A 26,477-nucleotide genomic window follows, 5' to 3' on the forward strand; every position below is an offset into this window, starting at 1 on the left:
GGCTTACCACTGAGCCACCGCGCCCCCACGCAGATAAAATAGTAATAATATAGACCCTAATACCAATAAATAAATAAATAAATAACCATGAGTACTAAAATTTACGAATATACGTATTGAAAGAAAATATTTAGTAATCCAGGCTAAAGAAAATACAGAAATATATGTCGACTAACGAAGTTTAGGTAGTGGGAATCCAGACCCGTGTGCCCCTGGATAGGCTGTTTTTGCGTTTTTTCGTTCTCACGTTAATCAAGATTGGGTATATATATATATATATATATATATATATATATATATATATATATATATATATATATATATATATATATATATATATATATTCAGACGGCTCTCCTAATATAAGCAAGATCTCAGGTGGGTGGGTAACAATGATGCTGACAAACTTGACTGTGTTTGCTTGGCATAGGTTTGGATTGTTTCTACATAGATTACCTCTTCCTACCAAAGAAAGACAGTAGACTATTAGTTTGAATAAAATCAAAGAGTAATTATTACGGAACCTTCAAAATGACTTTGCATGCCATTTTGAAAATTTTATGAGAAGAAGGAGGCTTATTTCCTATATTTCTCTTGCTATGATGTTGGTTTCTGCTGCAAGCACCTCCTCATCGGTGTAAAGTTTCTCACTGTTAAAATTGGAAGGTATTGTCAATTGAATATTAATTGCCTGTATTGGTTGGTGCGTAGTTTGAAATCAAAGTTACTTCTAAGAAGGTATTACACAATCAATACCGAACAATAACACAACATACTAATGTTTACCTTTTAACAGGAATTTTCTTAGAGAGAAATAGCCAGTCATACGTAGAAGGAAAAGTACATTTACACCGTGAGATGCATACAGGGGCACTTGACACTACTTAACAACGATGAACGCATAACGTTCGAGGAAAATTCTGTATACTTGCGTATAGTTAGTTGCCTGTCAGTTGAAATGTAAATCTCATATTTCCGTTTGCACTTGTAATGGTTGAGAACATATGTCACTGTTAGTTTCTATCAAGGTCATTGTTTTGCTTAGAATATAAAAGTCAATGGCATTTTTTGTCTCAGGTACACTTGCACTTAAAGTCTTCGACGGAACGTTTCATTTTTTAAATATAGTAGAGATGTTCCTCACGAGAATTATTAGCAGAACTTTATTATTGCTCAGCATGATCTACGTTAGATATTCAAGCTCATCTGCCGAATTACGTAAGTAAATTTTAAGTAGCAATTCAAATACATTTTTTTTAGTTTGAGTTTTATATCTTACATCCTTATACAACATCGAGGTTATGAAGAAGATCGAAAAGACCTAGTATTAATGTGGTCTCTGAAGTGCCACCGGGGCTTGAATTCGGTGCAGTTGGAGGCAGTGTTCGAATTGGAAAAAAAGCAGAGGCAGTATGTTTTATTACCATTTTGACTCGTTGTTGAAATGTTGAAATATAGTGAGGGTATATTGCCTGAAAGATTGCATTTCTATTTACATAATGACTCAAAACCATGAAAGAGTTTCTCCGTAGTTACGAGGACATAAAGATTCTTTAAACCCCACCCCCAATTTTCTGAGAAAAATAAGAAATATCCCTTAATGTTGCATTATAAAGAATTACATATGAAAGGGGAGCCGCGGTGGCTCAGTGGTAGATCGTTCACCTCTGGTGCTTGGGGTCCCGGGTTCGATCCCAGCCCCAGCCAAGTTAACCTTGTGGTGGACAAATACCGTGTGCGTGGGTTTCCTCGGTGTTCTCCCGTTTCCTCCCACTTTCTTCATTCCACCATTTCATTCATTAGGCCTACTCATCATCACCGTCTCCTTTAGCATAACCGGCACAACTGTGGGACGTAAAACTCAGAGATTTCATTTCATATTTTATATATGATAGGATCAAAATTCGAGTTTTTATATTAACAATTTCCCACAGGAGAACTCGACTGAAGGTTATTCCAGACCTCCGAAAGGTCCGGCCTCACAACAGACAACCCCTAATTCTACCTATGCTCAAAATACGGCAACTATATGCATTAATTCAAGAAGATACATTCATACATAACAAACAGTTGAAAATGACATAACAAAATATAAAACGCTTAATATAAAAGAACAAACAATACAAAAGATTTAACATAAACCACGTATCTAAGCAAAACAACAGACTTTTTTTCATTGCTTAAACTATATTTTTCTGCTAAATACGACTCAGTTATGTATTTCTTTCTGAAGACACAAAATGAAATGAAATCTTTAAGTTTAACGTCCCACGGTTATGTCGGTTAGGCTAAAGGAGACGGTGATGATGAGAGATGAGTGAAATGGTGGAATGAAGAAAGTGGGAGGAAACGGGAGAACCCCGAGAAAACCCACGAGCACGATGTTTGTCCACCACAAAGTTCACTTGGCGGGGGCTGGGATTGAACCCGGGATCCCAAGCACCAGAGGTGAACGCTCTACCACTGAGCCACCGCGCCCCCCCTCTGAAGACACAAGAAAACTCAACAATACTTTCCGATATCAGTTTAAACGAGTCGCATCTTCAATACAATGTCTTTTATTTGAATTGGGCCCATAGCGCATGACTCATTCCTTTCTGTTATGTGCAACAAATACAACCAACAAGTAGTTCTTGCGTAGGAGCAAGCAGTGAACTTCTTTGTAGACACCTCATTTTAAAAAGAAAATAAGAGTATTAGAAAAAAGAAAATAAAAATGTTGGTGTTGCCAACTTAAAATCTTTGGCGTGTAAAGCTACTCGTCAATTACTGTGTATAAAAATGGATTTATTAAAGGTATCGTATATTAGCATCCACTTCCCAGTGACGGTATATTTTGATCACCGAAAAATCAGAGGCGGTCTCTCTTCATCATTGAAAAACCAGAGGCGGTATGACATACCAAAGCATACAGTCCCACTTCGACCACTGGTTGGAGGGTATGGAAACCACCAAAAGATTCACTCTTACAATATGCACCTTTTCCCACCACAGCATCACGCCTCCAAAAGAACTGGATTAACGACTACGGCACTAATTAAGATAATTAATCCCATGTACGAATCTTGTAATGCTTAAGTACGAAGCAACGCCAAACTTCTTTTTCAATCACTCCCATCAAATCTTCATATTAAACCAAATCTCGTCACAGAACATGACAATAGAGTATTATTATTATTATTATTATTATTATTATTATTATTATTATTATTATTATTATTATTATTATTATTATTATTTTATTTTTTTTTGTTCAGGAAGTCATATAAAAATTACATTGAGAATCATTGTGCTGCCTATATATCAGTTAAAGTACGGGACAAGAATAAACGACCAAAAACGTCATTAGCTTTAGTGGAATTTTAGGCCGTTTATTCTTGTTCCGTACTTTAAATGACTCAGAAACAATTGACTTTGCAAAAGGCCCTGCAATGCAGAGCAGCAGTGAATTCTGTTTTGGTTTGCAAAGAAATCTTGCCCTTTAACGTCCCATGTATTATGCCCCTTGAAACTAAGGGAGACGATGTTTAAAGCAAGTGAATCATGATGGAACAATAGTGGAATGAGAAAGTGGAAGGAAATGAGAGTGCCCTTACAAACCCCACGGACACAATGTTGTCCACCACAAACTTGCTTGGCCAGGGATCGAACCAAGAATCCGAAGCACCAGAGATACACATTCTACTACTGAGCCACAGTGACCAGTCGGTTTATTATTATTGGTTTGTTTATTATTTTTATTATTATTATCCAGAAAGTCATACAAGAATTACATTGAGAATCCCTATGTTGACCACATATCAGTTACTTGAATCAGAGATATCTGACTTTGCAACAGCCCATGTAAATAGGAATAGCAGTGAATTCTATTTTGGTTTGTTTATAATAATAATAATAATAATAATAATAATAATAATAATAATAATAATAATAATAATAATTATTATTATTATTATTATTATTATTATTATTATTATTATTATTATTATTATTATTATTATTATTATTATTATTATTAGTTCTATCTACACAAACGACTAGTACGTGTGGTCACGAGTTGGAATCCCAATGAAGGTACTTGCTTCTTTGGTTGGTTAGTGGGTTTGAAATTTAACATGCTATTGACATATATAAGACATTGACCTACAGTTTAGCGTGCAATCCTAACCAAATGAGCTTCCACCAAGAATAGAACTCGGGTTTCCCATCTTGCTTCTTGTATTAACTAGAGTACTGAATGGTTCCCCATTTAATCTCGGTACTAGACAAGGAAGTGGAACTCCAATTAACAAGTTAATCGAAAGTAAACATGCAAATTTTATCCATTTCCCATATTGCTAGGAGGTGCAGACGAGTACCAGTGAAAGGTGTTACAGAAAATCATACATGCAATTTTTCACATCCTCTCCCCTCCTCTTCCGAATTTCACCAAAATAGTCTCAAACGTTTGTGCACTAAGCAATTTTAAGGTATTCAAAAACTAACTTGAGGGGATGTTTACGTGGCAACTCTTCTCAACACTTTCGACCGGGCTCAATCGCTAGTGCATCGTTTGTAAACGTTTGTGCGCTCAAAATTTTCGTTTATCCCAATCCTGCCTCTAGCTTCCCAATCCTGCCAATTGGCACCAAAATGTTTTAGGTTAGGTTTTCAACGTTTAGGTCTAGCGTAAAAAGACTAGAACGATTGTATCAAAACTTGCAGTAGCCATTGCTCTCTGACCTACAATTAAAAACTAAAGAAATTAAGTTATCCATTTAGAATTTACAAAAGAGCAGGAGCGGAATAGCTACTCCATAAAATTTGTGGTAGTGAAACAAAACATACAATTTACTCTTCATGACGATCTGAAAACTAACATAATTTTTCAATTTTTCCTTCCCTATTTCGCGGAGCAGAGAGACATATTGCCCCACATAATGAAGTACCGGTAGTTCTTCCCTCCGGTCTAGCATAGAATGAATAGGATGACTGGAACAACTTGGAGGACCCATAATTTTCGTTCTACAATTAAACAATAATAATAAACTTATCTAGTTATCATACGCGTAAATACCGAAACCCCCGCAGCGCGAATGTAAAGTCGTATCACTAAATTAGTAAAGAAACTGTCGTTAATTGAATAGTTCACAGGCAGAAATGCCGTGGAGATCTTCATGTAGTGGGCGAAACAATAAAATCGCTCAGTGGAGAAAAATATGGCTTTTGACCTGGCTACACAAGAATTGGTAATCGACTGACTGTGTGTCTTCGCGTGTCTGACATTACAGAAATAGCTTCTAGATGGCAAGCATTAAGAAAGAGTGCAAAAGAAAATTGCATTGTTACAAAAACTCTTGCCCTACTAGGTGGTTATCCAGGTTTGATTCCTAATTGGCAATTAAAATCAATTACACTTTGGTCTCAAATTGCTTATGGAAATAATTGTAACATCGAACAAAAGTGGAGAAATCGCTAAAGCATATGCTTTACGGAAGAATATGTCTACATTTTATTTTGTATTAATGCTTGTTTGCCAAAGACTGAACATAAAATGTTGAAATCTTGGAACACATAAATGTTGTTTCCAAAACTTGACAAGATCCAAGAATATGCGTTTTTGAGGCATGTAACCTTTTAGAAAATGCTGTGCATGGTCTCACTGATGTCAGAGATAGCTTCGAAGCATTAATAGCTGAAGCTAAAGAAACTGCCAGAATGCGGCAAGTAGGAACGTCTTTTTCTGCAAGACGGAAAACAAAAGTGAAAACTTTCTTCGATGAGCTGAATGCAGATTGTGACTTCATGGGCCCAATTTAATGTTTTAAAATAAAGATTTTCTGTCGTGCTTTAGACACCAAGCCCCTTTCTTATAAACCAAGCATAGATTTCAAAGTATGAAACAAATAACAGAAAACTTCTTTCTAAGCCCCACCATCCTAACAGTAACAGAATACACTAACAGACATCTAGTGGAATCCACTGCTAAGTATTCGGAAAAGTATGAGGGAGATATATCTAGTACTACAGCTACAGAAATTCTTTGTTTCCGAAATGCAGTTTCAAACGAGATCCAATGAAGAAAACTATCAAGTATCAGAGAAGTTGCTGAATTCCTACTGATCGAAACTAAAATGCTAGGTAGTAGCATTTCTGATATTTTCACTGTTTATTTGCTGCATTTGACCTTACCTGTGACATCATCATCAGCTGAGAGATCTTTCTCGAAGCTGAAATTAATTTAAAAAAAAAAAAATGAAAAGTACGATGTCAAGTACTAGGTTGAGTGGACTGGCTTTGTTAAGCACTGAAAACATTTGGGCCTGTAAACTGGACTTGAACAAATTAACACAAGAATTTCTTTCCGTCAAGAAACGCAGAGAATTGTAATGAACATTCAGTGAAATTCAGTAACAATTTGTAGTAGTATTATTTTATAATGTTCTTGTTTTCTCTTGTTAACTATTAATTACTACCTGTTCTTGTATTGAATTTAATTAAAGATACATACTTTTTACACTTATGAAATATGACTTAACGAGTAGGGGCGCACAAATAAGGGCTGTGGGGGGCATAAGGTTGAAGTAACGCCATTGCTAGTTACACATACAAGGGGAACAAAGGGGAATAGTAATACATAAAATTTATCAGCTTGAAACAATCAATGCTTTGCATGTAGTATTTATTTATTTGGAAGAAATATACACGAGCTTTACAATTTATCTACAGTGGGCCTCCAATGTACAATAAATTAAAAATCAAAAAATATATGATAACAGATAAAATAAACTATATACAAGTATGGCAACTCATTTTTCCAGGGGTGGAGGTTTTCCGGAATTCTAAAAGAACATTCCATCTCGATAGTTTAAGCTCAATATAATTATATATCTTAAAGTAATTGTTGAAGATTAAAATTTTCATTTTCATTATAAATTTTAATTGTTACGAATAAATTTTAAAATTATTTTTTCAGAGCGTCGAGGAGAATAAATTCCACATCCGCATCCGCATATTGTGTTCCATTTGGACAAGATTTATGGATCTTACTGTCCTGTTTCCATGTATACGTAAATAGATAAGGGTATTGTTATCATAAGTTTGTTTTAAATTTTAGGCCAAAGAGCCATTGATCTTACAACTTTGATCCGCAGCATCCAAGTCCTTCTATACTCAGAACAAAGTGCCGAATCATGACATCATATGGAAGAATATGTGCTCTTTGCTGTCGTCAAATAGGGCAATTAAACTTGAAAAAATATGTTATTTTCAGAGCTTCATAGAGAGTAAATTCCCCAAGTTTTGTTTAATCATGACAAATTGTTTGGATCAGGGCCCCTGTGTTCTTTTGTAAATGTACTCGTAAATAGATAAGTTAACTTTTTTCTTAGTTTTAGTCGTAGGCTAAAAGTTATGAATACTACAAGTTGGCTTCAATCGCCCTAGTCCTAGACTACACCCAAGAGCCAAAACCTAAGCGAAACCCATCGACACCAAATGGAAGTTTGTGGCGTAACGAGATACGCGAATTTCTCACTTTTGGTTTTACACAAACGATGTAGTAACGATTGAGACAATTTCGGCGCCAAATTAGGATATAGTTTTAGTAGTTATTTTCAAGAATATTACTTAGTTAAAATAGAAATAATTAACCTAATCAATCAACTTCAACAGTGTTTGTTTAATCCCTGTTGAATTAGTGTCATTCAATACCACAAAAAAGTAAAAAGACAAGATATGTCTACTTTCTGAAGTGAATTAATGTTGAAGAAACTCGAAATATGGATATAAATCCTTAAGTCAATTATAATGGACACTGTGAATGTGAGTGAAAAAAAGTTTAATCATAATAGTAAATGTGAGTGTCTGTGCGATCCAATCACGGAATAACAAAGTAACTACAAAAGCAATTAAAATTACTCTACGCCTGAGATTCTTGGTTCGATTCCACGGATAGACTTTTGGATTCGGATACCAAGAGCCTCAGATGTACAGAATCATTACACTTGACATGCTTGTCAACCTTAAGATGGAGCTGTTTGCGTCCGCGGCGATCTTCCGCGGTTACATTGACAATTTTCGCTATGATGATTGAGGGGGATGAAAAAGGGTATCATGTAAAAATGGTAGAAAACAATCGATAGTTACGTTCGAGTCCATAGTTTTGAGGTTACTCATATGCATAACGACACTGCCTATGCTGTTTAAGTTCAAGTTTGTCCTCATTCGAGTGGGGTGGAAAGGAATGACATCTAAAAATTATCGAAAATCATCGATATTAAATGTCCAATCTATTCTTTACAGAGCCACTAACATTAATACTAACACTTCCGATGGGGTTTAGGTGCAAGGTCAGCACTAATTGCCATACGGAGTGAGCAAAGAATTATAAGGTAGGTGGAGGTAAATACGCCATATTAAGGCTGTTGGATGTTTTATAGCCCTATTTTTTATGAAACACAAAGGCATGTCCGTTGCAGAGTAGTCTTTTCCGCGTGTAGGAAAGGATGTGGTAATGATGGGACTTACTTCTATTTTGTACACAAGCTAAAAGAAACAAATGTTACAAGGTGGCGTATTTACCAACACGTGTAGGTAATTACGCCAAGTCTAGGATACTACTATAAGCCTGTAATAAATCTTGCGACTGCTTACGTCGACTGCACTATAAGAACTCAAATATTACTACACAACATGGCTGAAGCAAAAAGTAGAATAACCAAAGTGCAAGATGGAGATCAAAAGATAAAATGTAAAAATGATAATCTCCAAAGTTGTAATGAAGCTCCAAGCAGAAAAGTTTTAGTCCATAACAAGATAAACAGTGTTACTGTACTGTGACTTAAAAAAAAGAAATCTACATCGATATTACATAACAAATGAAAACATCTTTGTTTTCTGCAGTCAGTCCTACACAAGACCTGGCGTATTTCGCTGCACTAGACTTGATATTGATTTAGTAGCCATGGAATCACAAATACTGAAATTACACTTACAAAACAAAGTGTTCCTAGACGGACACGAAATAAGGCGTACATTGCTGTAAACAATTGGCAATGTTCTGAGTTAGCACGGTACTAAAAACGGACTCTTACCTCTATTGAAATAATAATGTTCTTCCACGGAACCTTCCCGAAGCAAACAACACTGCACGGCGTGGCGGTCTCAGCGCTGCCTCTCGGAGTATTCGTCAAATCGGACTTGTCCAAGACCGTGGCACATATAATAGAAATAGTTAATTTTGAACAAATTTATGCCCAAATTTAATTTTTGATCATGAGAACTTTCGACAGATCCACATTCGACTGTCGGTGGGAGCTCATGCAGTTCTGATCAAACGCTAAGCCGTAAATCTACATCTTGTCTGGTTTCCATGCTGATATAAAATGTTAAGTCCAAATCAATCTACGAATCAACAGTTTAGTACATATTTTTCCATTCCATTAGTATTAATATTAATATTATTTTATATTTTGCAGCATCCGAATTTCCTCTGTGTCACAGAAGTGATCCGAATATTGACGAATGCTTGAAAAATGCTGTCCAAACTTCAATTCTGCCGTTATCAAAGGGTAAGTGAGTGTCTTGCCTCTTTATTCCTTCTTGATGTGTAAATGTAGTCACGCAGCATTATTTTGGATTAGATTTTCGTTCGGGAAGATACTTTCCGGTATTGATCTTGTGCCACGATGCATTTGTGTAATTCTCTGAATTAAGGAGAAGAAGAAGCGTACTCCAGTCTTGAAAGCTAAATATAATGGTCTTAGCATCGATGCACTGAACGTCCTCTCCAATGATGGACAACAGCCTATACTAGTGCCTGAACTATTATACTACATAAAGCCGAGAAATATGGGTTCATGCACGCTGGAATGTTCTAGTTTACAATGCCTAATGTAGCATTTTAAAATTGTTTTGAAAATCCTTCTGTTATAAGTTGTTCACTAGTTTCATCGTAACTATACTGCCAGCGTACGAGCCTTGGTGCGGGAGACCCGGGTTCGATTGCTGGTGGGTTCTCATGTGGCTCGAATACCCCGCAAAGCTATGGATCCAAAGGTAGCTGCGACTCATATAACCTCGGTGCTTAAAGAATGCTAGAATTCCATATCAACATGCGTTACAATATTGTCCTTTCGTCTGCCGTTTCTCACTGTCTGCTTTAAGTTACTAGATGTGTTCGAGTGGTTTTGAATGAAGACTGCGAGGGGTAACCTGAGTTCGACTCCCAGTTCGTAGCTTCTACATTTATTTTTCTCTCGCGTTGGGCAGGTAAAATTTAGAAAAAAAGATGTGTATAAAAAACAGAGCAATTTAAAATGGCAAATTAAAGCAAGAAAAGAAGAAAATAAAAAGAATTGCTCTTACATCTTAAATTGAATGATGTCATGCTGAAGTTATTACAAAAACATTTATTTGCTAAATATGTACAAAATTATAAGAGGTGTTTTGAGAAAAAACACCTGCAAGAGCAAATTACACCTTAGGAATTTTTTCATGAGAAGTTATTTATGTCATATTGTAGGTTTGTTAGGTAAATATTTAACTGGGAAATAAGAACAAAATCAACTGAACAGTTTTCAAGAAAATAATCCGAATTAAATCTCCTCTCCGCAAGAGTAAACTACCAAATTATAGACTTTTTCAGGAAAAATGATTTATGCTGCATTTTGGGATTATTAACGAAATATTTACTCATGATATACACTAGACTCTCGCTAATCCGGCCATTCCTGGCACATATGGGTGCCGGATTAGCGATTGTCTGACATTTATAATCGGGCCACTGACTGGACTTGCTTTACTGCGTTGTTGTATGAACCATCTATAAACAGCTACGTTCAGTTCTTCATTCTCACTTTTTCGCATAATCTTTTGTTTTCCCAACTCACTATCCATTTGTATTGAGTACTGTCGAATAACATCTTCTTTCTTTTTGTTGTCATAAATAGTTGCTCGTCCAACATTGCAATTCAGCAGCAATGGCTTTCAGCGAAGAACCTCGATTTAATTTATTTAAAATTTCGAGTTTCTGCTGGAGGTCTAGCGTAACGTATTTCCTTTTTCTAACACATGATTCCGAACTGTAAAGAATGCTACAATTTCGAATACGTACAGTATATAAAGCATTGTTTAACTAAGCATTGTTGCGCATGCGCACGATAATTTATTGTGCACGTGTTTCTAGTTGGATATGCGCCGGATTACTGAGAGCCCGGACTACTGAGGGCCGGATTAGTGAGAGTCTAGTGTCCAAATAAAAACGCCTGAGTTGTTTTTGAAAATATCGTCCGAGAACTTTTAAATGCTCTAACGACAAAACCCTTAAACAATACCTAATAAGGTAGTTTTATGAATGGAATATTTATTTCTGAGATACGAAGAACATCGTTTAAATTCATTGTGCCGGTGTGTCAGAACTAACTCAGTACTGCATGAGGAGTAGTAGAACAATAGTGCGCAGTGAACTGAATACACGGTGATAAGGTAAAATTGTGAAACACTCTGATTTTCAAATTAGACAGTTAGGTTATGAGATACAAGCTTGAAAAAAATGGAGCTGTGTTGGTTACATGGCGAGGGACAAGGCGTAAGGTGATGACGGCCTACAAAAAATTACAGCAAAACCACACCGACAAAAGGATCACCCTTAGAAGAAAACCATCAGTGACAGGTCGCTTCGAGCAGTAAGGCAGATTGTCACTTAGAATCGTTATGGAACTCTGGTGCAATTGGAGGAAGAACTGAAACAGCACCTCCAACAGTTTGTGTGGACAATCATATTTAGCCGATACTTACATTGACATGGATATAGGGTCGGTTTAGGTTTGATTTGGTTTGCTTAATGTTTCACGACTATGCCTGGGCGGTTAAGGGAGAATGGGGTCGGTTTACATAGGTAAAACCGCTATTAAAGTACCATAACGCTTTATCATGATGCCAAAGGTGCCGGAAACATGTAACGTGAACTGGAAACTATGACTGGAAACATGTGATATCGTAGGATAAGCAATTTTTAATCTTATTTTAAACTATGAAGAGCGTTTACTCGTATGTATCGGATGCAAAGAAAAGCATGCGATCCGTAGTGTTTCTATTCAGTACCGTGGCGACTCGGTGGTGCATTCTGGTTTTCATACTGACGCTTACTGGTTGCTTCACTGACCATAATTATGTCGTCAATTTAGGGGACGAAGTGAATACTAAGATTCAGGTGTTGTTTCCGAGCAATGACACCATATTCCAGGATAGTAATGCGCACATTCACATGGCTGAAACTATCGTAATGTAGTTTGAGAAGCATTTTCCGATCTAAGCATAATAGAAAGTCTGTAATTCACTTTCGAGACAAGAATCTGGGGCCTCCATAATCTCTCACAGAGCAGAGTAATGCAGTGCACGCGTATGGCACAATATTTCACTTGCTACCGTTCACGATCGTTTTGACCCCATTTCACGTCACATCAGAGCTTTCTGGGTCGAAAGATGGTGCAATAACATTGTTATAATCTCACAAGTTGTACTTTTTCAACTGTTTCCAGTAAATTGAAAGCTTCTGTATACATGGATTTTAAAGCTCTGAAATATATTAATTTGTGATTCTTCCTCTATAGGCGTTACAAAATTGGGCTTATACCCGTTGGATCCTCTGTTTTTACCAAAGTTGTCCATATCAAGTGGAGAAGGTTCTCCTGTCAACTTAAAACTGACACTCACAAACGTAAAGGTCATCGGATTGAGTAAAGTCAAAGTACACTCAATAAAGTAAGTACTTGTTCGTGTATTTTAATATAAACGATTAATCATTATATTATTGCTGCTGGTAGCGTTGCACGAAGTTGTGAATTCTTTATTTTTATTCTTTTTCTTATTGCTTTTCATTCTTAAGCAAAAAAAAAAAAAACTTTTTGTTTGGGATGAGAAATTTATAGTGACTGTCATACTAGAAATACCAAAACGACAAAATAGTTTCAGAGTATTTGGGGCCGTAGTAACTCCCTTGACATAGTGAATAAAGATCATCATTATATGTCATTACTAGAGATCACTTGCTACTAAAAATCTTCCATTAACACTGTAATCAGCTGATCTGTTTCATCATGACTTATCTATCAATCTAGCCTATTGATTTATATGGAACATTATCTTTCTGTTTTCTTTCAAATGAATCGGAATTTTAATTATATAATTGCACTGATTTCTTCTTCATGTCTAGTCAACTCATCATTGTATTATTGCCAGCTATGATATCATATTTCAAATTTAATTTGCACTATAAATAAATTTAATACTTCCTTAATTAAATTTTATTAAATTAAGCATATCACAAATTTTATTTTTCTATCTAGTAAGATATATTGACATAGATTGGAAAAAGAAATCAAGAAACTCACACCATTAATATTTTAGTACCTTTTGGGGAAAGTAGGAAAATAATATAATTCAATGGCCTACAAACAAAGATGGCGCAGGTATTTAACCCTGTTAACATTGCATATCATTAATATTTTAGTTCACTTCATAGTAAAAAAGAAACTAATTCCCTATATAAATGAATAGGCTAAAAACAAAGATGGCGCAGATATTTAACACTGTTAACATTGCCCATACCATTAATATTTTAGTTCACTCTATAGTAAAAAGGAAACTAATCCCCTATATAAGTCAATGGGCTAAAAGCAAAGATGACGCATATATTTAACACTGTTAACACTGTCCATACCATTAATATGTTAGTTCAGTTCATAGTAAAAAGGAAACTAATTCCCTATATAAGTCAATGGGCTAAAACCTGAGGCGCAGATATTTAATACCGTTAACATTTCCCATACTATTAATATTTTAGTTCACTTCATAGTGAAAAGGAAACTAATTCCCTATATAAGTCAATGGGCTAAAAACAAAGATGGCGCAGATATTTAACACTGTTAACAATGCCCATACCATTAATATTTTAGTTCACTTCATAATAAAAAGAAAACTAATCTCCTATATAAGTCAATGGACTAGAACGAAAGATAGCGCAGAATTTAACACTGTTAATATTACCCATACAATTAATATTTTAGTTCATTTCAGATTGAAACGAAAAATAATTCCCCATATAATCCATTGGTGCAGATATATTTATTTATCACTGCTAACATTGTCTATCAATGGTTAGCAATCTCTCTTTGGATACGAGAGATACAGGGGTTTGATCTAAGGTGGAAGTTCAAATGGTTCCTATTGAACGTTATGCTGTAGGTTCACGTCTCATATACTTTAGCTTCGAGTATGAAATGAGACGTTAAATTCCAAGTAATTAACTGTAACTTTTTTCATTCCACCCCTCTTTCTCTTCTCACTATATTTTCTATCACGTCACTCAGGATACGCTTTCGTCTAAAACGAACGAAACGACAAAAATTCCAAGCAATATCTCTTTCTTTTTCATATATAAATTTACGTGCAATACTATTCTTTCTGATTTAATTAATTGTCCATTCTTCTTCAGTCTCACATTTGTAGAGCCTTGAATGGTTCTTTGCTGTTTTGGATACCGCTCATGTTTCAGATTTATAGAATATAATAAGCAATGGGAACATTCGATTGTTTTTTCTTAACTCTGTTTAAGAGACCACAAAGGTTTTTTTTTTTTTTTTTTTTTTTTTTTTTTTTTTTTTTGTTAATCAATACAGTTCTTAACTTTTTCAAATGGGAGGTCATATCTAGGTATTCATGCAAAACCCAACTCACACCCGAAAAGGATAATTCTTGTTTTCTTCTTCATAACTATCTATAGTAACTATAAAGTTTAGTATCAATAAGAAAGTATAACAAAAGTAGAATTTCTCGAAGTTTTTTTCGTTATTTTCTGGCAATGAATACTGCATGTTCCAATACAGGATTTAGGCTAGATAATTGAATATGTTACAAAACCATCTATATTAGATTTAATTCTAAAAATATCGCATGTTCATAACAGAAGAGTGTCCGTTTTTATAAGATATGTAACCTTAATGTCAGACAAGCATTGACCTTGAAACTGAACGTGAATGGTACTACAGTGTGCAAAAAAAAAAAAAAAAAAAAAAAAAAAAAAAAAATAGACTTGCCAAATACAGAAGGTCTTTAATGTATGATCATTCGATTTAATATTCTCTTTAAGTTTTAATTTATTTTATTTTTATTTATTTATTTATTTTTTTTTTTTTTGATATACGCAAAGTATTATGTAGCACCTGAAATAGAAAGTTGGCTAGTGAAAGTGAATAGTTAGTCGTACCCTAACCACGAATACTTGATTTATTGATGATGCTATATTTGTACCGTAGTAGATAACATATTATATACATATATATATATATATATATATATATATATATATATATATATAGCGAGAGAGAGAGAGAGGTGTTTCAAAACAACACCGACAACGTTTGGGAGATGATTCCTGGCACCAATGCAAGACAAACAGTATAGACCAATCTGGGTGCACAAATGCTTCCTTTCGGAGTAGTAGGCTGCCAAAAACATGAAAAAGTAAACTTTTAAAATCCATAGATCCAATACTATGGGACATACCGTAATCGGAGTCAAAACTTCACTTAGGAACTACGTAGTATGTGCCCTATCCAAATATCCATGTTTCAGAATCCTGCGGTACTCACGCAACAATTTTTATGGAGGTAGTTCGTGTGTACTTCAAATTATATGTCCGTACTAAACTCCTTCTATAAAAATTGCGTGAGTACCGCAGGATTTTGAAACCTAGATATTTGGATATGGCTGTTGCTAGTTCCTAAGTGAAGTCTTGGCCCGACTGCGGTAGATTCCATAGTATTGGAGCTATGAATCTTTAAACTCATTTTTTCATATTTTTGGGCAGCATATAACTCCGAAAGAAAGCATTTGTGCACCCAGGTTGCTCTATACTTTTTGTCTTGCATTGGTGTCAGGAATCACCTCCCAAATCTTGTCGGTGTTGTTTTGAAACACCCTATATATATGCTTTTTTTATTTTCAGGAGTAACTTAAATAAGTTTGAATTAAATTCGACGATGTCTGACATAATACTAAGTGTAGAAGGAGAATACGACATTCGAGGACAGATACTACTCTTACCACTTGTTGGAACAGGAAAATGTGTGTTAACACTCAGTAAGTAATACATCTAACTATTTTATACATATATCTCTAATACTGAACTTACATGCCATTATCAAATAAAATTACAGATCTAATGATACATATTTTACATTAACGCAAAACTGATTGATTAAGCAAATTATTAAATTAATATAATAGAAAACCACATATCAATTTACGTCCCACAGAAAGCTTTTACTATGAAGTACCTTCTGAACTCATCAATGCAATTAAAAAAAAAAAAAAAAAAAACATTATTAACTAGTCATAAAACTCTTAAGTGCGTGCAAAAAGTCTCTCCACTCCATAGTGAATGTAGACACTTGTTATTGCAAAGAAAACATTGAAACATACACTTTTCTACGTGTGTGTGATGTGTTATGCAAATCTCCGACACAGATATGAACTAACTTTAACTTTTATATTAACGGAAACGTCTTAGGGAAGGGCAAAACCGATTTCTATAAAAACAACTTCATTCCCTTTTTCCGAAACCGGTGTTTTTACTTAGAAATGATTTGGTTTTGCATCAGAACCGGTTAGTAAAACAGCATATTGGGTTTATAACCGAAACCAATTTTTGACGAAACCAAACCACTTTCTCGTAGAAATCCGAACTAATTTAGAAAAACCGAAAAGCTGGTTTTTGTGGCTACCACTAAAACGCATACTTAGGAATAAAGATGATGCGTGTAACCTTGTACCCAATTGTTGTTCTCGAGGGTCGACTAGAGTTCTTGTTGGGTATTGAGCGATAGAAATGTGTATTTGTGTTACAATGTTAACAACGGAAAACAATTATTCTTGGTTAAACACGTTTTTCGTGAGAGTGACAAGTATTACAGAAAATTTGAAACAGGTATTCGTTGAACAGTATCGAGATACTCTTACTTCCCACCGCAACGTAGCACCCGATTTAATTATGAAGTTTCGTGTTTTCGAGCATCGTGGCTGATAAAACCAGACCTACTATACTGATCTACTGTTCTGACGAAAAAGAAAGAGTGTTAATGAAGTTGGAGAAGAAACATTGAGTAGAGTAAATTGATCTGTCTTCAAGCTAAGGGAAACCGTTTTAACATTTACTGTAGTGAAGTGTTTTCCTGAATCTGTAGGCATAATCTACTGAGGGGAGACTTTTCGAACGCAATACATTTTGTAGACTCATATATATATATATATATATATATATATATATATATATATATATATATAATTGTCATACTAGTCTCAGTAGTTCAAAAGTGAAACAGTAACAGCGCCACAGCTACACAACGCGAAAGTGTTTGATTTATTGTAGTGTACGAAGCATTGAAATTCAAATTTTAATGGTTTAATAGTACTTTTCCACTTCACGCTCTATTCCCCACTCATGTCAGAAACTTTAGTATTGCCGTTACAACCAATGTTTATTATGTTTAAAATTTATTAATAATGTAATATTTTCAGAATTAACATTGAAACTGGCTTCAACTTCCGCTTTTAGTAAAGAGAGATTAGTTGGAAGTAAGATATATTTTTGGGACACTTAATTGATTGCAGAAAACCAATCAATTAAGTGTCCCAAGAATATATCTTACTTCCAGCTAATCTCTCTTTATTAAAACCGGAAGTCGAAGCCATTTTCAATGTTAATTCTCAAAATATTACATTATTAATATTACATTATACATTAATAATAAATATTACAATATTAACCACTTCTCGATTTCTTGCCGTTTTACTGTGTAGCGACCAATGTTACAACCGGAAGTGGTTGATTTCTTGAGCTTCTGGTTTGAATAGAAGGTTAAGAGAGAGAAGGTGGTATATATTCCTGGGACGCTAAATCAATTAAAAAAAAAAAACTATCTCACTAACTCTTATAGTTTTGCTTCATGTAGATCAATATTGGAACAGAAAACTGTTTTGGATTCCTATCACTTCCGTTTTAGTTCAAAGTTAAGGATGGAGATGAAATGTGTTCTTGGGATGCTTAATCTAGAGCAAGAAACCGCTTCTCTTTATCTATTACCCTTTCTGCTTTATAATGTCAACCTAGGTTGGCACTCCTTTAAAATGGCGTCTGCAATGTAACATTATTTCTAATAGAGCACTTGGAGTAAACCCAGATTGTTTGCATTAGCTCAAGATACATCCTAAATTACCTATCTTGCTAATGTTTAATGAACGCACCTATGATGTGCTTATGAGGTACTTTCGGGAACTCTCCACCACTGTTTTGAGTTGGCATAACAGAAACGGAAGTGTGAATAAGAGTCACTTTTAAAGTAATAGTTAACGTGTATTACGTATCGTATTTGATCTGTAAAGTGTATGTTTGTGTAACGAAATGTTAGATACGTAACTCAAAGTGTATGACAATTTCTCAGTGGAAAAGAGGAATGGTGAAGTGGATCGTATCTGCAACGCCTATGAAGGTGACTACCAAAATCCAGAAGTTCCACTGAGAAAAAATGCAGCAATCTTTGAAGTATCACTACTACTACTACAAGCCTATTAAAAATTCTTCATGTACACTTAATTCTCAAGAACTGTCTTTAATGTACTAAGAGCGTGGTATTACATTTGTTCTGAATTGTTAGTCTGTCGACGACTCTAACTCCAACTTGTTCTCTGACTTTCACTAACTTTCCTTCTACTACCATGACAAATAGACTTACGTATTTATACCTGACGTATTTATACAACAAAGATGCTTGCATTACAGTACATGGCTCACAAAATTCTGGTCAAAATCATACACACGTGTATGATTTTAACTAAACCAATTGCTTAAACTGGGGCGTCATGTCAGCACTCTACATTTCACATAACTTACATAATGTTGTCCTTTGCAATGTGTTGGTGTTAACATAAAATCACAAAAATGCTTTCATTCACATAACATCGTTTCAGACAATTTACAACATTCACAGACTATGTTTTCTGACATTACAAATACCATAACCAAAACAAAAAATCTTTGATATTTCTACAACTGAAAATAAAATACTTTTAATTCACGAGAATAAAATATTAAGATCCCTTGACAATAGTGTTCAACCTTAAAACAGTAAGTTACGCAAGGAATTTGTAGATAAAGATGGTAGTATGTTGAATTGTGATAATGTAGCAAGAAATGTGATACTTGAGGAGTGTCATAAAACCTTTTAGTGACTTATGGAGAATATTACTTTTAGTGACGTTTTGTGTATACTTCAGAAGATGAATTCCATAGACATGGAAAGATAGGAATACTTACTTTCCGATTACTCGATGCGGCCATTTTTTCGATTGCGTACCTAGTATTTCTTAAAGAGTTAAACTGTTGGCACAACAGTCCTTAGGGGCCAAGGTGTAACAGTTGTTTGTGGCTCATGGCCTTGGGATGATGTGTGGGCAGTACATTCACTACCAATTATTCTTACCTTTTCTTGTAAGACTTTCATCCAACTGATACTTACGCAGTTGTTTATTTCAGAAAAGCCAGCTATTGAAAGCACTCTACGGGGAAAGCCAGTAAAGCGACGAGGAAGAATATTCATGGAAGTTGATAGCTTACAAGTAGACATGGTTGTTGACAGAGTAGAATACGAGTTAGAAGAAGACAAAGAACAAGAAAGGTCATTAGGTGAGTCACTTTAGTGGAAGTTTATTATTATTTTGTGTAGTGTCCAGCAAGCATGGTTTGTAAGTAAGCGAGGCAGATAGTAAATGAAAGCCAATGAAGAACTAAGAATTCGTGGAATTATAGCAGCAGGAGAAACCCCCCAAAAAATACACAGAGACAATGTTGCTCACCACAAGTTTATATAATAATGTGGATCGATCTAGAGACATTCAGACTTCCATACCAAATATAGATATTTACTGCTCAGTTTACATACCCAACTCCAATAAACAACAAAACTTGAAGCGTTTATTCGTGCCATTCTCACGTTTTGGTGTACATGATTTCAGGTTTTATTACTGAAGGAAACACTTTGTTGATTTGTTAAACGAGAGGTACCCAAACTTTGCTGCTCGGATCTCGAAGAGTCTAACTCACGAAGCTATCGACATATTATCAACTTATTCAGGTGCTACTATAAAATGAGTTTGAAATAAAAATTCATAGGTTCTTTAGTACGTTTCCCTCCATTATTATTTATCAGCTGATTTAGCCGGTGATTCTTTAGATTCAATCGTAAACTGTAGGTCTACGTCTCATTGCGGTATTTGTGATATTTGAAAGGGGTGTGAATGTTCAACAAAGAAACGACCTGTACAGTTATGATTATTAATCATTGTTTCCGTCATTCCTCAAATAGGCGCAGTCGAGGTAAAACAATCTGCCAGCATATATTGACGAATAGTAGGTGTGATGATGGTCAAATGACAGGTACTCGCCAATGGAAACAACACGCGATTTCAGTAGGTAGGCATTAAGGGCAACCTCACTAATAACTAAATCAGATAAATTCTAGAGCCCAATCTCAAATTGGAACAACTTCCAATAGCATGGCAATACCCTGCCAGTTATCTCTCGGTGTAAACCTTCTTCGAAAAATAAAGGATATAATTGATATTCTTGCATGCACAGTCGCTTATCACATCGCCCATCGAATGAATGTAGTATGTATGCCCTTCTTTCTTCTAGGAGATTGCGCGAGTGTGTATGTTGCACGAGGTCCTGGCTTGGAGTCTCAGTGGTAGAGTATCAAACGCATTACAGAAATAAAGAATCCTTTTTAAATTTGTCGGTGTCCTCGTATATAGCCTCGCTGCTGACAGAGAACGTAAATACTAAACAATTATTTACTACTAGCTGTAAATATTAGTCGTTGTTGGATCTTAATTCAGTGACTTTCCTTGATAGAAGATGGGAAGAAGAATATCCTTAAAGGCAAATCCGAAGAGCCATTCCACTGCCCGAGTATTTATTCTGTAATGTTAAGCAAGCTTGTATAGCAAACATGTAATGCCAGTTGCATAAAAGCAAGATGTTCTGAGAATCAGCTAGAAACGTTAATAAATTTTAACTTCTCACCAATCGCTCCCGAGCTGAAAATCGAAATAAACAGCTTTACACGCGATTAGACCTAATGAAGATATATCTGTGTACATTTGGTGTCTGTAGGTACCTCCTCTGTATGCGAAAAGCTGGTGAAACACACACATTATTTTATAAGATATATCTGTAACTTGGATCTAAAAGGGCTAATGTCACTTTTTGGCAAAAATGAGATGTTCGTGAAATTTTAACGCCTATAAATGAATGCTTTCTTGTGCAAGAAAAGCAAATGTTAATATGAATGGTAGGGCCTATATATTTTTCTTCGCGTTGACATTTGCTCTTCTTGCATAAGAAAACATCTATTTATAGACGTTAAAATTGAAGAGTATCTCATTTTTGCCAAAAAGTGACATTGGCCCCTTACACATCCAAGCCACAAATACATGTGTTAGTCGACATTTTGTTCAACATGATTCTCCAGCAGACAGTGTCGATGACTTATGGATCATCTATACAAATGGTGTGGCCAGCTATTCACGAGGAATACACCCAACACTTTTTCTTTCTTTCATTTTTCTTTTTCTTTTCTTCTTCTTCTTCTTCTTTTTTGATTCTACGCCACGAGGCGAACTAGAGATTCCAATTGCAGCATGTGGATGCCTCAAGCCTACAGGTGTAGTTCAATTTTGAAATTGTGATCACTTCGCTATAGTTATATAGCGATTATGTGGTATGAAATTCATTCACTCACAGTCTTTCTTGGTGTAGCATTTTGTAAAACAATCAGCAATGCACGTAGAAGTTGGACAATACTATGCAAGAACTGAACTTATCATTATCTTTCAGCAAAATTTTGATCTCAGAGGGAATTTTCTTCCCACGTTACCTCCATTGTCCATTTGTTGTGATATACATTATATTTTCTCCGTTATAAGTTGCTACAATTGATCAATATTGGTTACGTACTTGACGGAAGAAGCATATACCAAGAATGCTTTCCACCCGTAAAATGGGCTTTACGTAATCCGATAACAAATTTGGATAGTCCCTCTGTAAGTGTAACATATTCCAAAGTTGTAGCTGCTAATGAGCATGCATAATGAAGTTATGGCACCATGATTTTAAGGAATGTGAACCGCGACAATGATAATACAAATAAAAATAAGATAATGCAAATAACTTCCAAACCAATTTATAAGATATTTTAGTAACATTGTACATACTATACAGGCTATCAAAATGCATTATCATCAATGCTGTGAGTAAGGTAGTGTTGTCATCTTAGTACGAAATTTTATATTTTCAATGATTCTCCAGCAGACAGTATCGATGTTTTATGTATCATCTACAAATGGTGTGGCAGGAAATTCATGAGGAATACACCCAACACTTTTTTTTTTTTTTTTTTTTTTTTTTACTCTACGCCACGAAACGAAGTAGAGAGATTCCAATTGCAGCTTGTGGATGCCTCATGAAGTACTTATATAGTCATCTTATATACACTACATCATATTACTGTGTATATAAGATGACTATATAAGGTGAACAAAAATCTTATGTCTAACACGTAACAGTGTTAAACATTTTAAGTGTTTCTTGAAATGATTAATTGCTTCAGTTTTGCTGTGGCGGATACAGGGGGGAAGCAATTACCCCTCCAGAAGAGGAAACTTTGTTATTCTATATATATATATATATATAAATAAAACTCATCTCAGAGTTTGGAGCTCTTAAAAGTAGCTCTAAGTAGCAGTATTACAGCCCACCGCCCCCCCCCAAGAAGTCCGTCCTGGATCCGCCCCTGCAGTTTTGATCCATATATTGCGAAATACACGTGAAAAAATCATGGTTTTTAACAAGAGTAGTTCCAAAGAGACCCATTCTAATCTAAAGTACAAAAATATACAAGTATCAGAATATAAAATTACGCTTAAATAATATTGTAAAGATTTTTCCCGAAGGAATAGTTTTCAACCTAGTACAACTCATTTATCAAATCAAAGTATTTGAAGCACACAAACTATAGAATATCACAGTCAACTAAACAAAATAATAATTAAAGTAACAATGTGTGAAAAGAGAGTGAAGCAAAACATCATTAAAGATCAAGTCAGGCTAGCAGTTCTCGCATGGTTTAGTGATTACCAGGTCGAAATCTCACGCTGCAGATTATGATTCGAATCTTACTTCCTCCCCTCAGCTACATTTGGTTTTGACATTTTTGTAAAACATTGGAGAACAGTAGAAAACTTCATGTGAGATATTGTAAAATACTATCATCAAACAGAAGTGTGAAAGTAATGGCTTTGCTACCTTGTTATGTAGTGTAAGTAACGGCATTGTTGGAGGCTTATTTCTAAAGCCTTGATCCATATGCTAGAAAAAAGTTGGTAGTTCCCGATTAAAATAGTTTTAAGGAGGACTAACCTAACTTCAAGTAGAAAAATATGTAGGCTGACAAAACAGTGTTGCCACAATATAAAATATGAGTCCGATTTAATTTATTCCGATGAAGAAACAAGGTTGCAGTAATATGACCCTTCACGTTGCTCTTCACGTTTACAGTACTATTATGTATTATAAACATATTCTTGTTCACCAGTAATCTTTATTGTGTGTCTAAATGAACTAACTCGAATATTCGGACACAACAAAGGAAAATAAGTAACTAGAGACTGAATTTCAGTACATAATACTTATTTGTATCACACCCGGGAAACTAATTTACACACTGATTGATATTTTAATTACGGAATATATTTTCCCGTTCCTGTCTCAAGGAAAGCATTAAAATGTTTCCTTTTTCTTGGTTTATGAATTGTACATTTAGTAACAAAACCTACCAAAATACTTTAAATACCAATCGAATGATGATATTTAGTAAGAAAACCTATCAAAATACTGAAACTGAAACTAAACGAAATTTCCACTGCTATTATATAGATATTGCGATATCTTTCTTTCTTTCAGTTTTACTTCTCGTGGTTATACCGTGTAGGTTAAGGGCAGGGTTGCCAACTTTTCTTAAGAAAAAATCGGGACGCGACAATCAGTGTTGAAGACCCTGGAGACAACTACACGTAAGGCGAGTCGTTGAAAATAATGAAAATAAAATCAGCTGAGTAACATGAACCCGGATGAATGCGGCTCCTTATTTCTTTTATTTTCCCACCCACTGCTCATCACTACTTATAAGCAATGGAATATATGCTATAAATTCAAACCAAAACTACTTCAATTTATTTAATACAAACAGAGTTTAGAGAGAAAAATATATAGATTTTTTTTATATCACAAATAACATTGTTAAGGAATTACTGACAAAAAGTATTACTAAAATCAAGTCTTATTTTTTGGCTATCATCATACAAATCTTTGGCGCAGTAAAATATTAATTAACTTTTAAAATCGATAAATTGGAACAACATATGTTCCGACGAGTGTCCGATCGGGACGCGGGATAAGTAAGTCAGAAATCGGTACAGCCCCGACAGAATCGGCACGGTTGGCAACCCTGGTTAAAGGAGACGGAGACAATGAGAATTAAAGAAATGATGAATGAAAAAAGTAGGTGGAAACGGAAGAACCCCGAAGAAACCCCTATATGCGGTGTTTGTCCACCAAAAAGGCCAGTTGACGCGAACTGGGATTGAACCAGGGCCCCACACATCAGAGGTGAACACTACCAATGAGCGTCCGTGACTCTGCTGATGCAATATCAAATATATATGTTGAATCGCATTACCGATTACGTTCCCATTAAAGAAACTGCGTACAAAGTGTAACAGATCTTCAGCTTTTCAGTTACCTATTTACACGAATCCAAACTTCACACTGAAAATTTGCTCGACTATTTGACACTTAAGAATGTACGTACGAAACGCTTTTGTATATAGTTCAATACATATCTTATAGAGTAGCTTTTACTGTGAGAAGATATTTTATTTTATTTATTGCTTAAAACTTAACCATGCACTATACCTTTGCTTACATAGCAACATAGCGAAGTCATTACTTAAATTTGTTAACTTGATGCAGTAGTGGATCTAACCCGGGGCCAGGAGCCTAGGCTACTATTTTTTTTTTTAGTAATAACAATATTTTAATCTATTATTTATATCCATTTTTGAAAATTTCTTGTAACCTCATGATATACTTATCATCGTCTGAGTTCTGCCTGCCACCCCAGTTTTTACCTTCTAGACGTGCTACTGGTTTGATGTTATTATTTAACGATATCTCGCATGCGTTTAAAAGTTTCTACTTTTCTCCGGTGTTTTTTTTTCAGTAGAAAAACAAAACGAAAAGAGAAAAAAAAATAATGGGAATGGGTAAGATCAAACTTTAATCTACAACATGGGAATTCGATACACTAACCACAAGATCACTCCGAGAACTAGCGAGCTAACTTCATTTCAGTGATTTTCAGTTCATTCTCCTTTCTTGGCCTGCTTCTTTAATAATTGTTCTCTTTAAGTGACTTTTGATAATCTACAGTTTGTATTCTTGAAATATGTTGATATGAAAAGTGCGTTGAATTAGGTGGAAAATATTTCATTCGAAAAATTGTTAGAAAATAGTCAGAACTCAATTTTATATTCTGACAACACTGTTGAGTCGGTACACATATTTTTCTATTTTAGCATAGAATGTTCCTCTTTAGATCTACACTGAGAAAAAAAAATTGTATGTGGCGTACGTAAAATCGTATGTTACATTTATAAATCTCATAGTTTTTGGACTTAAAGTACAGCAAACGTATAACTGAAAACGCGTTTTATAATACTATCTGTATAAGTGTCCCATCTGTACGTAGTTTCCGTATGAAACAATACAGGCGGTCAGGATCTCACATACCAATGGACGTACACAGTGGCGTATTTACGATTTTGTTTCGGGAGGGGCTTTGCTAACTTTCGGGTGGGGCTTTGCCTGGAAATGTGAAAATTCTACAAGTTATTTCATTTACTTTACTATACTAAGTAAGATTTCGGGGGGGGCTTAAGCCCGGAAGCCACCCCCTTAAATACGCCACTGGACGTACATAACAAATAGCTGACGAAGGTAACACAATATAGATATGAATGTAATATAGGGAAGACTGTTAGATATCAGACATCCTGCAACGGCATGATGTAACATCTACGGCAGTGCCTGTGTAGCATACGTATAAGGTACGCACTTTACTGATTTCCGTAGTAAGCAAGAGGATTCCGTATATTTGTATATACAATATACCGCTACCCGGACAACGGATTTTTTTCAGTGTACTTTCGTCAGAAATCACTTCTATTTCTCGTGTATTTTGCAATCTACGAATCAAAAGGGAAGCAACCAATTTCCTGAAATAAATTTAAAATTGTATCACTGCCTTGTATCAGAGAGACGT

The 26,477-nt window shown here is 35.1% G+C and overlaps 1 protein-coding gene across 1 annotated transcript in view; it reads left to right on the forward strand.

Moving 5' to 3' along the window:
- Positions 1 to 1,088: 1,088 nt before the first annotated feature.
- The window catches only part of LOC145691961 (protein takeout-like), a 42,227-nt gene continuing 16,838 nt past the window's right edge, over positions 1,089 to 26,477 (forward strand). Inside the window, exons 1-5 of the mRNA XM_081767258.1 lie at positions 1,089 to 1,218; positions 9,459 to 9,551; positions 12,594 to 12,744; positions 15,989 to 16,122; positions 19,574 to 19,723. Coding sequence (XP_081623384.1) covers positions 1,134 to 1,218; positions 9,459 to 9,551; positions 12,594 to 12,744; positions 15,989 to 16,122; positions 19,574 to 19,723 — 613 coding nt within the window. The 5' untranslated portion in view covers positions 1,089 to 1,133. The remainder of the gene's footprint in view (positions 1,219 to 9,458; positions 9,552 to 12,593; positions 12,745 to 15,988; positions 16,123 to 19,573; positions 19,724 to 26,477) is intronic.

This window comes from Thermobia domestica, chromosome 8 (genome assembly GCF_964235325.1).
Source record: "Thermobia domestica chromosome 8, izTheDome1.hap1.1, whole genome shotgun sequence".
NCBI classification, from domain to species: domain Eukaryota; kingdom Metazoa; phylum Arthropoda; class Insecta; order Zygentoma; family Lepismatidae; genus Thermobia; species Thermobia domestica.